The 17,012-nt window shown below is 43.9% G+C and overlaps 1 protein-coding gene across 2 annotated transcripts in view; it reads right to left on the bottom strand.

The window, feature by feature from the left end:
• Nucleotides 1–17,012, bottom strand: part of ppp2r3a (protein phosphatase 2, regulatory subunit B'', alpha) — an 82,704-nt gene that overhangs the window by 7,813 nt on the left and 57,879 nt on the right. Inside the window, exons 1-5 of one of the 2 annotated variants that reach the window (XM_061242114.1) lie at nucleotides 7,696–8,240; nucleotides 4,310–4,585; nucleotides 3,337–3,440; nucleotides 2,946–3,048; nucleotides 1,717–1,791 (exon numbers count right to left, since the gene is read on the bottom strand). In XM_061242114.1, coding sequence (XP_061098098.1) covers nucleotides 1,717–1,791; nucleotides 2,946–3,048; nucleotides 3,337–3,440; nucleotides 4,310–4,585; nucleotides 7,696–7,827 — 690 coding nt within the window. In that variant the 5' untranslated portion in view covers nucleotides 7,828–8,240. Of the gene's footprint in view, nucleotides 1–1,716; nucleotides 1,792–2,945; nucleotides 3,049–3,336; nucleotides 3,441–4,309; nucleotides 4,586–7,695; nucleotides 8,241–17,012 lie in introns of those variants that run through there. The other variant, XM_061242113.1, reaches the window with a different exon arrangement.

The following is a 17,012-nucleotide window of genomic DNA, read 5'->3' as shown; positions in this document are numbered from 1 at the left end:
GATAAGGCCATGCCAGGCATGCAGGCTGTCATCAGGGTGTTACACAGCGTGGCGACATGGGGTGGATGGGGACTACATCTTCCTGGTATGTCCACAATCCCAGCTATCAACAAGGCATCAGCTTCTAACAATAGGCCTGTGACATTTTCATCATTTAAAAAGCCACCTGATGTCACCAATGTTATATCACCTGCTGTGAAATTTCATGTCACATGCCATATTAGTCTTGAAAGCTGCTTTGGGTACCAACAAACCAACCAAAAATCTATCACACAATCAAATAAATAAATGCTTAGCATGATAATACAATCGAAGGAAGTTTTGGCAGTCATTATATTTCATCAATATATTTATTCACGTCTCCAGTGAAGGGCATAGATTCTCTGTCACTCACAGGTATTTAGAGTCAGCGGAGTAAACTGTGGCCAGAATTAAATAAGATGAGGTAGACTGCGATGACGGTAGGCCTCGAATATCACACGCTGTCTGAATAAAGCTACTCTTCCCGGTAGTCCGTAAGCCTGCCCAAAGGACCAGTAAGAAGGGTGTGAATGGCTATGGCTACAGGAAGTGGCTAAATAAGGGCGCTTACAGGGATGGCCATCCTTGTGTGCCGCTGGGATCATTCTTTCCGTGATATCAGGGATGCTGATATCCCCAGCAGGAGTCTTGGCAGCTCCACACACTGTCAGCTGCTCAGTTTTCTAGTAAGCTTTTCTAGTAAGCTTTGCTGTACTTTGACAAGCAGCTGTACATTTATCTCTCTCTTGGACTGCACATACCATAATTTTTATTTTGTGTACATTATTATTATTATTATTATTTTATTTATAAAAAAAAAAAAATCAAATTCACCAGTCAATGAACTGCCAATATCGAATGAGAAATAAAAAAAAAAACTGCTAATTAAAGTTTCAAGTTTTTTGCAAAACAAGACAAAAATATAAATATAAATTTGAGACAGTTTGACTCATTTCAAGATTCGCCAATGGGAAAATTTTAGTTGTCAAGCAAACAATAACTTCAAACAAGCTAATATTTCTGACTTTATAGAATAAAATAAGCTTTAAATCTCTTTACTAAATCTCAAGACTAAAACACTTGAGACTTCTTTTGCAGCGTAATCTTGATGTTCTTCACTCTTTCAGGATCACGATGAATACTGTTTTCACCTTTGACTACATCAAATCACATACAGTGTCAAAAAGCTGAGACCACATTGAAAATCTGTTTTTTTTCCTCATGTATTCCTGGAAATAAACTGAAAGCTTAGCAAGAAATACTTGAAGACCAAAGAATAGCAAGGAGTAATGGACAATCCACAATCACCTGAACTCAACCCCACTGAAGATTTATGGGGGCACTTGAAGACAAGAAGCCAAGCATTCAGTACCATCACAAGATGCTCTTTGGAACATTGTCAAATAATGCTGGGATAACATGAATCAGGTTTCGTACAAATTTGTGGAGTCCATGCCAGCTTGAGTGCACATTGCCATTCAAGCAAAAGGTGGACATACCAAATACTAAGAAATTCTGAAAATAATATCATTTTTTCAAAGATTCAACTTTTCGGTCAAATTGTTAAGCTGATAATATAATTAGTAATGACTAGAGGACCCCACTGTACGTACATCCCATGAAAGGCTCCGGCACGCAGACACGACACCGCCCGCCCACCACAGCAGCCCGGTGAAGAGGAGACGCGCCGCTTACCGTGGTAATGTACCGGGAATGGAATTCAGGGGCGTCCTTTAGAAACGTCAGCCCTGGATGAGTGTCCACGATGTCCTGAAATGACAGACAAACCACAGGGCCGGTGACACGTGCAATGTGACCTGTCGCCAAATGTGGCTCGGCATGACCTTCCACAAAATATATCCCGTAAGAAAACCTAAGCCCCGGTGGCTTGTACAGTCGGCGTCTGTTCATAGGCAGCAGTGAATCCGACTGTTTTTCCCTGCCCTTGTTTACTGAGACCATGGATCCCACCACTTTCATTTCACTCATTACCAGGGGTGAAAAAACAAAAGCCCTGCCATGCGTTTCTTCCACCCATGAACTCAGTCAGCTGATTTTACTCATTAGTTCTACCTCCTGGCTGAAGAATTATACCAATAAGCAAATCCAGGTGGTTGGAACAAAATACTGGCGAGGACGTTTACTTTCTAAACCTGGAATTTCTGGCTCGACCCATTAAGGAATCAAGGAATCATTTTACAGTTTTTCCCACATGGGCTCCAGTGGGATTACTCTTTTTAAATAACCTCTGGAAAATGTGAAATACACTAATTGTTGGGTTAACAGTGAACACTCCATTGATGCAGACTGTAGTCACCACTAATGAAGACATTTTCATTTCATATAACACTGATGGAAACACACATGTGGTCATCTTTTCTTTGGATTTCGTCAAACTGATTTGGTGATTTGGGAGACACTTCTGAGAAAACACATGCATTAAACTGATTTAGTACCGCATGAGGAATTGTACAAAAAGTCCAGACTGCAGATGTTTTAATAATCTCAGGGCGCTTGTGATCTTCTGAATTTAAGAGTCGGGTATACGCATAACAGAAAATGGTGAGCCAGTTTAGTTTGAAATGGGTCCAGCTGGCTCATTCTAAAACATATTTCAAGCATACTACCAGGGGTTTAACTTACAATGACAATGAAGTTATGTACCCCTTAAAATAGCTTTGACAGAACAAGCAGTGAACTACTTTAATGTAACATGGCAAAATACAATTACAAATGAATGTACTGTTGCTTCAAATCGAAGCAATCTTTAGATGGACAGTGAAGAAGACAAGTCAAAGTGAAATGATGAAAAATGTCGAACAGATCTTTGTCATGAATGAGTGTCAAAAAAATATTAAAAGAAAATTAACAGAATAGCCCTATCAGCTGGATACATGCATTCTCCAGTCAGGGATTTTCTTTACCTGTAACAGTGGGATTAAGTCCTCCTGCTCCAGGTAGTCGCAGCCTGGCTTTGCTAGCAAGGAAATGAACTTGGAAGAGTCGTCATAGCAGCTGTGTAACAACCTGCAGATTCAAATGTAAGATTTATGTACATTATTGAACCCCATTGAGTAATTTTTCCTCTGAGGTTGACCCATCCTAGTAACTTAGGAGCAGTGGGGAGCAATGTGGGGTTAAGGGCCCAACAGCTGTGCGGATCTTATCGTGACTACACCAGGGCTCAGCCTTAGCTACTATGCTACAGGCTGCAATAGAAAGTAGTAACTAAGCTCTATGAGGTCACTGCCCTGCGACTGTTACTGAAAAACGTGTTCAATAGGTGATCTGCAGTGATAAGCGAGGGCTCCTTACTTCCTCCACATCGCAATGAATGAGTGAACGGAGACGAATCCAGTCCTTTCTCCCCCAGCACTGTTGAACAACGGGGCCTTCCAGTAGAGTGGGCAGCCACATGCCTGTGGAGAGGGGAAGAGATACGGCTCACATCAATGTCCTTCAAACCTACCCCTTTCCCTGCGCCTAGCACTGAAGCCTGCAGTGTCTCCCTCCACAGATTTTCTATTGTAACCCGACGGTCAGCTTCTGAGCTATCTCTACTTCCAACCACAGTGAGATTTCAGTTGGTAAATTGTTTCTGTTAACAAATAAATAAATAAAATTAAATAAATAAAAAAATAAACTACACATTTCTAGGTCACAAAACAAATAGATGTTGTACATAAGTAAACATACATCTCTGATGTACAAGGACTAGTTCCAGGCCCTTGTGGTTTCTGAGATTCCACTCCCAGAAAATAAATAAATTACATTTTAGAATGGGTTTGGACTAGTGGGTGGACATGGAGCCTGATGATGCTTATAATTCCTGCGGGAAATCAATGTAGAAAGAAACCCAACAACTGTTATGAGCCACCCCCTAGGCTTATACATTTGTTTAGTAGCTTAACACATCATTACAAGTTCAGTGGTTGTTGAAATTTGAAAGCATTATGAGGGTTACAATAAAGTAACAGATTCAATTTCTAGAGCAAAATCTATGGGGCACCCAAGAGTTACACAAAGTCATTCTCTCTAGCCCTTTTACAGTAAGTGTAAAGTGGACTGTGGCATTATCAAATGTGAGGAAGAAAAGAAAAAGGTGTGAATGCACTGGAGAGTGAATTCAGCTGGAAACACAAATCTGAGATTCCCCTGGTGGCCACTACTGCTAAAGTGGGCTTCTGAACTCTTGGACGAAGGTAATGCATTTTTGCAGATATCTCCAAACTTTTAACTTCTGTGTTGTGCTTAAGTTCGTTGCCTTTGTCTGGAGGGAGAGACGTACCTTCGCAATCTTTCCCATTTCGTAGATGTCAGCCTTCTCTTCCTCGAACTCTGTGAAAGCCGTCTCCACTTTGCTGATGGCTTCGTCGAAGTTGGCGCAGCCGTTCGGAAGTCCTTTGGGGAAATAGAAGCGTGGAATGTGTATGGAGCTGGGAGGCGGTGTGACCACTATCTTGCTGGCAGGCGGGGGTGTGGGTGGACGGGGGGTAGGGGTGGATGGCGCTGGGACAGGGGCCGGAGGTGGGGTCCCCGGTTTCTTTTCAGGCTTGTTCTGGACCTGGTGGAAAGGAAGAGAGGGAGAGAAGGAGGGGGGGAAAGATGGGTTGAGGAAACAGAAGCTGACAAGATGATTTTGCAAGCTTCCTTCAACAGGAAGGCTTCGTTTTAATGAACCTAGCAGGACTCACACAATCAAACTCTCAAGATAAAACATGGAACAGAGAGGCCTTAACTGACCTATGTTTCTCCAGGGCTGGGAAGCATCCCAATTACAGCACTACAAATACTTACTACATGTCTTTCCCCAGAGCTCACCTGAGGATCCCATATTAGACAGCAACAAATGACAGCATATGAATAAATATCAAGTTCAAATAGATTTTTAATATGCAACTCATGTTACATAAATTAATGATGGATTGTTTTGATACATATGCATATATGTGTGTGAGATATGTGTGTATATATGTGTATGTATAAGCTACTGAATGCCTAAAATTTCCCTCGGGATGAATAAAGTATCTATCTATCTATCTATCTATAGGCAATATATAGTGCTAACATATGTTGTAAAATGTGCCTTGAGATTCTTTTAAGCTATCTATGTGACAAAACGATTAAGTGAACCCGGTTTATGCAATTTTAAATACACACATTCAGCATATTGTCATATGTTTGTATGTGTAATGTAGGTGTTCAATTAAATACTGTATGGTTGCATTTTCTTGGATTAGACAGCAGGCTAATAAGCCAAGTTACAGCTAACTTGGCAAGCGTATTTCATACAGCCATAGCGCTGAGAGTTAGGCCCATTGTATACAATAAATATGAAGGTACTGCAACAGCATATGTAGTCTTGAGCTGAAAATTAGCTCTGGAATACATTGAGGTTTCCACATGTCATGCTCAGTCATGGGTACCTCATCAGTCGGTGACCTACTGCAGCATGTGGTGACACAATACATCATGACTGTGCGTCAGCAGCAGTATAAAAGTAAGAATCCCTGAACAGACCGCTCAATACAGAAAGTGACGTGGAAACAATTAGGAACTAAGGAATGACTATCTGTAAGGTAACATAACAAGGTGAGAATGACCAGGCTTGAGAAAACAAAACTCAGTCCTAACTACACCATTATTCAAAAAATTTAAATGAATGTCAATGTGCAGGTTGAAGAAGTCTGCATATGACCTGGATTACAATCATAATTTCAATTTAACAAAACAAAGATAAAGAAGTCAGAGCAATACATACACAAGATATACATAAGCAGTTTGTCAACATAAACCCACAGTCACTGAAATTATATCATGATGGTACGGTCATGAAATATTAGACAAGTAAATGGTATAGAACAACCCTATTTGACAAAAAACATACATTCTTTTAGCAGTTGTCTAAAAAGCCCCCTAGATACATATATTCAGGAACAGCCCCCAGGTGCACATATTCAGAGAATGGCTCCTAGGTGTACATATCCAAAATTCAGGAACAGTCCCCAGATGCATATGTAGTTATACATGGAGTTCCACAAGCGCCAGCTGTCAGCTATATAGCCGATTACACACCTCTTATACTTTTAGGCATATATTGATTGGTAATTTTTTTTTATCAAAGTCAACTATTATGTCAACTATTTCTCTCCCCACTGCTAACACCCCTAGCTGGCTGCTTTTCTCACCCGGCTGGCTACTAAAAGATTTGGGGATCCCCCTGAGAGTGGCCCCCAGTTGCATAAACCCAGAGCATGGCCCCAGTCTTCACAAACAACCAGAGGAGCCTGGGCCAGACCTGTTGAGAGGGGCATGGGGTGGGTTTGGGTGAATTTACTGAGGGAGTGGGGAAAAGACAGGCTCCTCTTAGTGAGCTAACGTAAACTCACCGTGTTCTGAACAGAACAAGGGGAAGCGGCCGCTTCCACCAGAAGTTAACGTCCATTCAATGGTAGTTTTTCTCCTGAGGAATGTGGTTTATGATTATGGTTGCTTATTGACTATCTCAGACACAAAAACACTTTGACTGATGTGAATTGGACCAAACTATAGAGAATAACCTCCCTGTGTTCAGAAGACTGCATAAGCTCACCACGGTCCGAACACCGCCATATAAGCCTGCCCGGTATTTAGCATCTTGTTAGCAACAGCTTCCCCACCACAATGTCACAGTGGAACACTATTACCATGTCACAGTACACTGAAATGGATTGCGTATGTGACTTGTACCAAGTTTTTATGAAAACGGAAAGGAATTATACTTTACACAGACACACACACACAAATACCAAAGCTGATCTGGAAGTAATTATTTAGTTATTCATCGTGAAGGTTGTACTGTTCGGAACATGGTGAGCTAACGTGGTGTTTGGAACATGGTGAGTCTATGTTACTCTGTTCCTGTCAGATATCTGTGAGAATGGGAGAGCACTGGATTATGTGCTCTGACGAGACCATTCCTAACTTCTTCCAACTTTTCGGCATCCAATACACTCCAAAGTCACCCAAAATAACATGACATGATTAGCTTTTTCTGAATACTAAAAAAAAAAAAAAAAAAAAAAGAGATCAATGGATGATAGGGCCGCAGACTTGCACACAATGGCAAGCATTCAGTGTTCACATGACACTCGCAGATTACAAACTAATGCTGTCCGCATACAAACAAACACCTTCAGGAAGCCCTTGTAAACATTGTTTGAAGGTTATTCCATTATTTTATTTATTTAAAGACTGATATTCTGAACGGAATGCCTTTTTTTACTATGTGGATGTCCTCCTTAACATTCTCATTTAAATCAAGGAAACTAAGTTCATTTAAAGAAGAAATTAAATACATTTGAGACTGAATCCACACACGAAAACGTTGAATGCTCAAACATTGAACTGGGTTGCCGATTGCTGAAACTTCTACATTCAGAAATTGTGCTTAAAATCTAATTGAAAAACCCATGTGTACAGTATGTATTGAACACAACAGCTGTAGCAAACTCCAACCAACCCCCCACCCCTCCCTCTCCACCTCCAAGCTCCCAGCCAGATTCATTCTGACACTGTATTCCTGGCCCTCCGCGCTATTATTAGACCCGTTGGTATCTGCTTGCAAATAGTTTGTCTTCGACGGCATGTGCGCGCCGGGCTGGAGAGAAAGCGCTGGGGCGAAATCTGACTGACCTGCGCCTGCTGGAAGGACTTGAGCCTCTTCTTGAAGCGCGAAGGCAGGACGAAATCACAGCCCCGGGCCAGGAAGGCCAGCTCCCCCCGCAGGTCGGGATCCCTCCGCAAAGAGGTCTCCTTGATCATCATATTGCGGACGGCGGTTCAGAGCGACAGGGAGAGAGGCTCACTCTCCGAGCTCTGCGCGTCAGACGGGCTACTCCTCGGATACGGGGCCCCCCCCCTCCTCCCTCCTTCCCCCCGCCGGACCCCAGAGCCGAGACCTCTTCACTCCCCGAGCTCTTCCCGGGTCTCGGAGCCGGACCAGTGTTGGAGCGTAGCGGAATTCCCGGTGCTTTCCCGTCGGAGAGTGCCTCTAGAGCGCTGGAGCATTGTAGCTGGACTGTGGGAGGCCCTGTCGAGCCCCCCTCAAGTTCTCTGAAAATCCAAACAATCTAGCTCCTCAGTCGCTGACTCCCTGCGTCTCTCTGGTACACTGCTCTCTCTGAAACATGACCCCCCCTCCCCTTCTTGGAGCTGGCTCTGGGACGTTCCACCGCACGCACAAGCTGTCCTGACGACCGAGTTGGTATTGGGGGGGGGGGGGGGGGTGACAACCTGTGTGTGTGTCCATGTGTGGGCGAGTATCGGTGCGCGTGTGTCAGGTGCATTGTGGGGGAGAAAGCACCACTTGAGCCTCGTGCCCCACACACACACACCCTTTCTGAGTCTGAAATGCTATACTTAGAAGCCCCACAGATGAAACGCTAATTTCCCTCAGTCAAGTTAGTGAGAGAAAAGGAAGCGTTAGCTCCGGAGAGAAAACACTGAACCCCTCAGTACATGCCGGGGCCATTGCCTCACTACAAACCATTCTGGCTTTTACCGTTATGGTAAGACACGATTCAACTTCATTACGATTTCAGCCAAGTGACGAATGTAACCAAAGTACATGACTGCTAACTCTAATCAACTGTAAGTCTCTTTGGATGAAAGAATCAGTTAAATAAAACATGATTTATTATTATTTTATACGATTCCTACAATGGCTTCTTGCCATATTATTTTTGCTTCCATTATGCTTTAGGCATAATTCTCATGGCTAGATATCTGGTGACTGCTGTTACTTTGTGTGTGCTGTCCATACGTGTAAGAGAATGAAGGAGGTCATTAGGGGAATGTTGGAATGTGTACAAGCACCACAAATGTCAGCCAAGTCACCTGGGCCTGCGGCCTTTAAACCACAATTCTTGCTTTCCACTCACAAAGGTTTTAGACAAAACCAGAGATACTTATCACACCAGCATATTTTATGTTTGATGGAAAATACTGAAATGGTTTGTGTAATCACAGGCCAAAGCAATGTCTGGAAAGGTCTGAATGTACTCAGGCAGCCATACAACGCAGGTTAATGGCCGGCTGTGAAACCATGTGAAGGGATTCACACTGCCCTCTAGTGTCCATATGGGAGTACTGCCCCAGAGACAGTCTGTCACTGGTGAATAATAAATAAATAGAATAAACACACACACAGAACTAAAATATCCTTACTCAATTTAAGTCTCACTGCTATAAAACTTTGGAAATAGCAATCATTTTGATATTGTATCGGAGGAGAATGAAGCTATTTATTCTTTCTGTCTCAGCCCTGATAATGCCCCCCCTCCCCCCCATAAAAATAACAGACACAGTCTGTTAGAGGAGGCCTCCTGACATTTCAGCTGCACATAGCAATCCCAGAATTCCTTGCCCTGGCTCTGGCAGCTGTTTGGAGAATATCAAACGCATCAAGATTCCACAGCGGTCCAGGACTGGGTCCCAGTGTCCCCTCTCTCCTGAACTCCGAGCAGCATAAACTCAGCCCTCATTCAGCTTTGTCCAGTCAGCAGCTGGTGTATAACACAAAGCACAAACACTGCCTGGTGAAAACACTGCCTGGTGATAGTGTCCCTTTTCTGGTGGAGCAAACTTCACTCTTAGTCTTGATGGATTTATTTGGTCAGGGGAAGTTGGGATGCTCTTAGGTGACTGGGAACAAATACTACCTTCACCTACCCTATCCAATTGTTTACATGGGGGGGGGGTTTGTAAGCATGAAATCACTACGCCCTTCACTTTAACCATAAGGAGTCATAATGCCTTAGACAAAATGAAATACCATCTGTGACTGAATGAGTTATTAATAGGGCTGTGGACAGTCCCGGCTCTTTCTGCCTACGAGGACGTTCTGAAAGGGCACATGTGTTAAAACAAGCCGTTTCCCCCAGGGCTTTGACAGAGAGCTGCGTCAACCCACCTCCTGAACGCATTCAAACCCCGTGGCAACGACACCCCCCCCCCCCCCCCCCCCCGCCCAAAAAAAGAATAAAAATCGCCTAATTACTTGTGTTATTACATTGCTTTGTTTATGGATATTGTACTGTCTGCTAATCCTACTGCCATTAGCAAATAATCTAGAATTTAATGGTATAATACATTACAGGCATTTAGCACGTGCTCTTACCCAGAGCTACTTACACAGCTTTTGCATTACATGCAAATGCGGTGACAAGGTGAATGCCATCCATCTAATTTCCCTAAAGAGCCAAGATACTTTCATTTCTTAAATGTGAGGTCACACTGGCGTGCCTCAGTGAAGTGTTCCTGCTGCCGCTAACGGCGCAGATCCACAGGTGCCTGAAGGCGAGTGAGGGCTTGTCTGAATCGGTTTCCCCCATAAAGGTGTCAGAGGAACCACGCCAGCTCGAAGGGTCACCCTGCCACTGCTCCTACAGGAGTAGGTATTGCATTCTGGGTGCTTGGAGTGAGTTAAAAATGCTACAAGCATTTTGACCACAATGCCTCCTGTTCGCCTGTCTTACATGTTTCTGACTCTCCCTCCAAACAATAAATTCATCATCAGTCACTCTCAGCTGCATTGAAGGTAAGATTTTTGTGTTAAAACATTGTTACAAGACCATTGTAAATCCCTTCCTGTCATTGAAAAAGGCTCACTGATGTTGACTCACCCTTTCCCTGTGAAGTCCTTAAATTCGGGTTTCAAAATATACAGTTGATGCACTGAGACTCAGAACTAAAACATTGTACAGCTGTACAATAATTCAAGCTCATTGGTTGAAAATTGGTTCTAATTGGCACATCCAATGGCGTGTCAACATCAGTGCGTTCACAGAGAAGGGGGAGGGATAAACAGTGTTGTGGTTTGAGGGTGATGGTTGCTGCAATTCCTCTCTTGACTGTTAGGAGTCTGACATTCCCTGTTGTATCTTTAAGTTATTGAAAACTATGGTTTTCCAGGTGAGAATGAGAGAGAACAGTTGGGTGTGATTTTCATGTCCACATTCTGTATCATTGGCAGAGAACATTTTTGAGTACTCTGCTGTCTCTGGCTAAGAGTGGAGGGTTTGGTTAATGGGACGGGTTTTCATAGAGAGCAGTGCCACATCACTCACACCTTACCCATTTATGAGCCGGCAGGAAAAACTAAACTGACAGAGCCAGAAAAGAATAATCTTTGGTGCTGAGTGATTAACTGACACTTCAGTGTTTTCTTTTAGCAATCATCATTCATAAACCATCATTGGTTCATGAACTACGACACATTTATTGCTGAAAAAAGGTTTTCTTTGGTAGTTAAATCAGCTTGAGTTTTTACATTGAAGTCATTGGGCGGCAACATCTTCTGCGCTCAGCAGCCATACTTCCGGGGGCCTCGCTGGTTAGGTTGGCCGAGGGCGTGTCACATATGCAGCTCTATGAGAGGGACAAACAGGAGGCGCAGGAGGATAAGGCTAACGCACGCTAATGTAAGCACATACGTGCGTGTGGCTGCCGGTACGGGAAGGAGGAGGAGAAGTGTAAGTTACGGTGTTCTCGCTCTGCGTTCCTCAGCTGTTTCGCCACAGCCCCTAATCCCCGCCCGGGCCGGCTTCATTACCGCGGTGGCCCCAGCCGCTCGCAGGGCAGCTGCAGCGTGTATAAATAGGAGACGGGTCACCCTCGCCCCGGCCACGACGCCCAACCCTTCTCCCACACCCATACCCTCACCCTCACCCTCACCCAGCCTGGGCAAACTGCTGTGCTCAGTCTCGGTGCAGGGAAATGAATTTACGCCAACCTCTATAGTCGGTGCAACAGTAGCGGAGACTGGGGACAGTTGACCCAACGCGTTACTTGTAACACCATCAATCTGACCGAGAAGGGATGAGTTGTGGTAATGTGATCACTTCTGTCCAGACCCATATTCCCCCACGAGCTCACACAAGAGGTTTGATGACTCTATATTAAATATTACGTGTTTTAAGCCAAAAAAAAAACTGGTTGGTCCTGCAACTGCAACAAACTGATGCATTGTGGCTCCTTATTTCACCATTTAGAACAGTTTACACAAAGAAGTACACAAACGTGTTTTACTTTTATTCTTTCAGTGTGTAATATGTTACAGTTGTATTCTGTTAGGCCTATAAACTTTGGCATTACAAATGAATGTCATGCCAGTAAAACGAACTTAAACTGAAAACTGAAATTGGCGATTCATAAGAATTCTACATAAAATTTGTTGGTGGGATTTAAGGACAGTGTGTCTTTAAGATGCCAGCAGGGATGAAGTGAGGTCACGCTCTGGCCCATTCTCACTACCAACGGCACTCCCAGCATTTTCAGATGAGCCTACCGGGCTAGCGCTAGTGTTCCCGGCTCACGCACTTGTTATACCATAAATCACGAGTTAAGTATGGATTCGGTAGCTGAAATCCAACTCTAAGCAGCTGTTATGTAGCTGGGAGTCACGTAGGAGCTCTGCTGGAGATGTCCAGTGACCTGCGTGTCGGTCCACATCAGGTGACGTGCACGGCTTTACGCGTTTCTTCCTGCTTGATCGTAGCATGCGCTACTAATGACGCATCGCTGTTACTTTCCGTTTCACGCTGGAGGAAACTGAACAACAGAAAGGACATCTGATTAACTGACTAATTAAACCCTATAACTTAAACCCAACTGACTAATTAAACCCTATAAACTCTCACTGCAGTCACCTTTGGCTGAGATAAATGAACCGCATATAGAAAACATGAGGCGTGGGTGTGTGGTTTGGGGAATGTCTTCCCGAAAGGCTAATTTGCAATAGGCTTGAAGGTCCACTTCGGGTTGCCTCCACCCGCTTCCCTCTCCTCTCCTGGTTCCGGCACGTATTGCCCAACACAGCAGGTGCACCGATATGAGGAGAAGGGTATCTAGGCAGCTTGGCTGGCTTAAAGAAATGGCAGGCGTGAACTGTTTGACTAACTGGGATTCCTTACAGGGTTACCATAAAAAGGGGGGACACTAATGCACTTTCATAATGAGGAACCACAGCCCAAGGAACTCAAGGTCCATCTCAGCTACCCGGGTCATTTCCTTCAGTCAGAAGGTTTCAGTTCTACTCAGCTGTGACCAGAGCACACGCTTGGAAATACAGGAAGAAAATGAAAGCCAGAGAAGGAGAAATGTGCCATTGACTGAACTCAATTCTGCCTGACACGGTGTCCCTTCAATGAGTTTGTCACTGAGATAATTATCTTTTGTGCTATTCAACAACTTTAGTCCCTCACTTCTATGAACAAAAACCATTGTGAGAGAAAGAGTTCATAAAATGCAGCCAAGCTTTACTTTGTTCATTTCAAATATTCCCTAACCCTGATCCTGGGTTTACAGTGTGGTCGGTGAGCAACTAAGAATATTGTCAGTGTGAGCTCACTATCCCTGACCGCAGAAAGAGGGCTTCCACTTCATTGTGTGATAGTGTGGGGTAGTTGAACTCACACAAAGTACTTACTCCCACCCCGTCCCTTAAACTCGGTAGATGCTCTGCTCGCGCATGGCTGTGGTGTAAAATGATCCACACAGATATGGCTTCTAATTGCTGCTTATTTCGGCAGCAGGCACCGGGCAGATTTAGACACAGACACACACATACACTCGCACATATGCACACACAGACACACACGACCCTCCTAGTCTGCTCATTTGAAAATAGAAATGGGAAATGCCATCACCATAGCGATAACCCTTTACCTGGATTATAAGAGGAATGTGGAGCTAAGAATGCATTCTTATTTCAACACGTAGATTATGTAATCGCTAAATGTCAATCTGCTAAATGAAATCCAATCTATGTATACCTTTTCTTGCAGAACACACACAAGGATTAAGAAAGGGGGGAATACCCTTGTTTATGCAAAATAATGGTTAAATAAAAATAAAAGTAAAATAGAAACAGGTTCAGAATGAGGCCTTGGTCACAGCTATCACTGGTCACAAATGCTCATAATTCCACAACATTCTGCAGATCTTGTGAATATTGAAGGAAATGCACTGCTGGCTGGTATTCTGCATTTACGGTAAACAGCCAGTAGAGGGAGCCACTCTTTTTGAGGTAAATGTCTTGTCTCAGTTCAATGTTATGAATATGAGCTCTCCGTTTCCTCCTATCTTAGACAGAAGCTACAGATACCATCAAACACCAGTCCATTACATATCTTCCCTCTCCACAGATATGCTTTTCTAGAACTGCTCAATAAAATGTATGTATTTAGTTGAGGACTATTTAAAATCTACACTTCAAAATTTTATGTATTTGCATAAAACAGATACTGAAGAATATGCTAGTTCAAGGATGCCAGGATCATTTTTAAGGGCTTGCCACATCCTTCTCTCACTTCCTGAATCTCTCTCTGCTTCCCTCCATCTCCAGACTCTGCTAACGTAAACTCACCGTGTCCCGAACACCAAGTTAGCGTACCATGTTCCGAACAGTGCAACTTCCATGACGAATATTTAAAAAAAGACTACCAGATCAGCTTTGGTTTGTGTGTGTGTGTAAAGAGTAATTCCTTCTGTTTTCATAAAAACAGCATGCCAGCATATAGTGACATGGTAACAGTGTTCTACTGTGACACTGTAACAGGGCAGGCTTACGAGACAACACGGTCTTCTGAACAGAGGGACGTGGTCTGATTGTTGTTTTCTCTCTAATTATTGGTCCAATTCATATCAATCAAAGTGATTTAGTGTCTGAGGTAGTCGATACACAACCATAATCATAAACCACATTGCTCAGCAGAAAACCCATCATTGAACGGACATTCGAAACACAGTGAATTTACGTTACATCTCTCACTAGCTCCAGCCCTTCTATCTCTCTCCTTCTTTGACAACCTGTGTCTCTCTCTTGCAGTCTCCAAAGGTCTTGTTTACCACTCTGCTGTCTCTGTCTATTTCAGGGCTCCTACTCTGCCCTCAGTGCTGTTGTGTCGCTCGTGCCGACACAACACAAACAAACGGAGCTCGGCTGGCACCGCGCCAACTAGCGTGGAGCTGCCCACACTCCGGGGGCTAGTCAGGCATCTGTTCTCCCCGCGCCGGGCCTCCCTCACCACGGCACCTCCTCTCCCCTGTAACCAAAGCAACATCCGTACCACATCACCGAGACAGACGCAAAGCAGGGCTCCATCTGCACCCAATGCAACCCCTCTGCGACATCACATCATCTACTTATGTCATTCTGTGCGTTTAAGGTCAGCTGACTTTCATCATGTCTTAATGTCACCGCGAATGACAATCCACACAGAAAGTGGAAGACTGTTGACAACATGTTGCACTGACGCTGTTTCACCTCTAGATGGGGATACAACCAAAATATACAAACAGGTTAAACTGGAGGACAGTATAACTTCGGAGCCACAGGATAATCGCCATTGTATTGTGGGCCAACCCCAAAAATAATGATAGTTTTATTATATATTATAGTTTAATTAACAACCTTAGGACAAACTTAGCTCATTTCAGCTCACTTTGCATTGCATTTTATCTGCAGCTATCTAGTGACTGATCTATCAAGCAATCTATCTTTCACATCACACAATACAGTGCTAATCAGTTTTCTGAACCCATCAAGCTACTTCATGTGGAGATCAGGAGAGATTTTCAGATATTAACCCATCATGGACTAAGTCACCCCATAGAAAACCCATAGAAAGGCCAAGGAATCACGATGCATTTCAACGGTCATGTATCTTGAGAAACAGTCATATGATTAAAAACAATGCTGGCGTTGCATCCGTCTGTTCAGAGAGATGTACTGCGCAGGTTGCACCATCCGTAAGCGGTTAAAGAGAACATTTGACACAGGAAGAGCAAACTGACAACTGCCTAAAACCTGTTCCCCTCATCAGTGTGACCCTGCCCTGGTGGCAGCAGGACTCTCTCTCCGCGGCTGTTTGAAATGAGACTCCACGGGCGACCCCACTCCACGCCACCTGTCCTCGTCAGTGGCCCTGGTTGAAAGGAGGGGGGGCACGAACCTCAGCACTTCCTGCTGAGCTAATGAGAGGCAGGGTTGTGACCCCTTATGGGGCCTCAGGGGGGAAGATTGGGGTCAATGGCACAGGAGGTGCGGGAGGGTGGGAAGGGCCCCTCTCCTATCTGCAGGGCCGGGCTAGGGGCGCAACCCACCTGACTGACTCCTCTGAAGACACGGTGAGCATCAGTGAACCCCAAAACTCCTGACCTCCTCTCCCCCACCATTTTAGTCCAATCCGACTCAAGTGTACTCAGTGAGTACAATGGATTTTTATCCACTGAACCTCTCTCATGAGACAGAAAGATTCCATTCGAAGGTGAGTGGGGTAAAGTGCAAAGCACAAGTTGGAAGTTTTGCAGTGGCCAACGTCTTCCCCATTAAAGGGTTACTCTCCTAAAACCGGAAGACCACTTAACCATGTGAAAAGAAAAACATGGTAAAGCAAAAAAAAGGAAAGACAGCTAGTGTCCGGATGTCAAGCTGAGAGATACACTGCTTGTCAAATGTATCACCACGTTTTAATGTTTATCTAGATTGGACCACGCAATTCGTATTTCCGGACACTAGATGGCAGGCTTCAGAATCTATTATTTTGCTATTAAATGCAATACGTGATATTACATTACACACCCTGATAAGGCAAAACAGTCTTTCTTTTCTAGCAGAGCCAAAACTTGTTGAAAAACATGGTTTTATATTGCCTCAATTATTACACAAATGTTAAAATAATTCAAGACCTACAAAGACATTGCATCTCATTAAAAGACACAGAAACTCTAAGAAAAGACTTTGCAGATGTCCTTCTTTACATATGTTATTCATTACGCTCTATCCATTCATGCAGCTGGACATTTACTGGCTGGACATTTTACTGAAGTAATAAAGTTTACCAAAGATATGAACAACACTACCCCACCTGTGATAAAACCAAAATTTCAAATCAGCGGGTCATAAGCCAACGTCCATCCCCACTAAGCCGCAGTAGGTTACAAGCATA

The sequence above is a fragment of the Conger conger genome, chromosome 5 (genome assembly GCF_963514075.1).
Source record: "Conger conger chromosome 5, fConCon1.1, whole genome shotgun sequence".
NCBI classification, from domain to species: domain Eukaryota; kingdom Metazoa; phylum Chordata; class Actinopteri; order Anguilliformes; family Congridae; genus Conger; species Conger conger.
The sequence above is the reverse complement of the archived record's forward strand: the minus strand, read 5'-3'. Positions and strand labels throughout refer to the sequence as shown.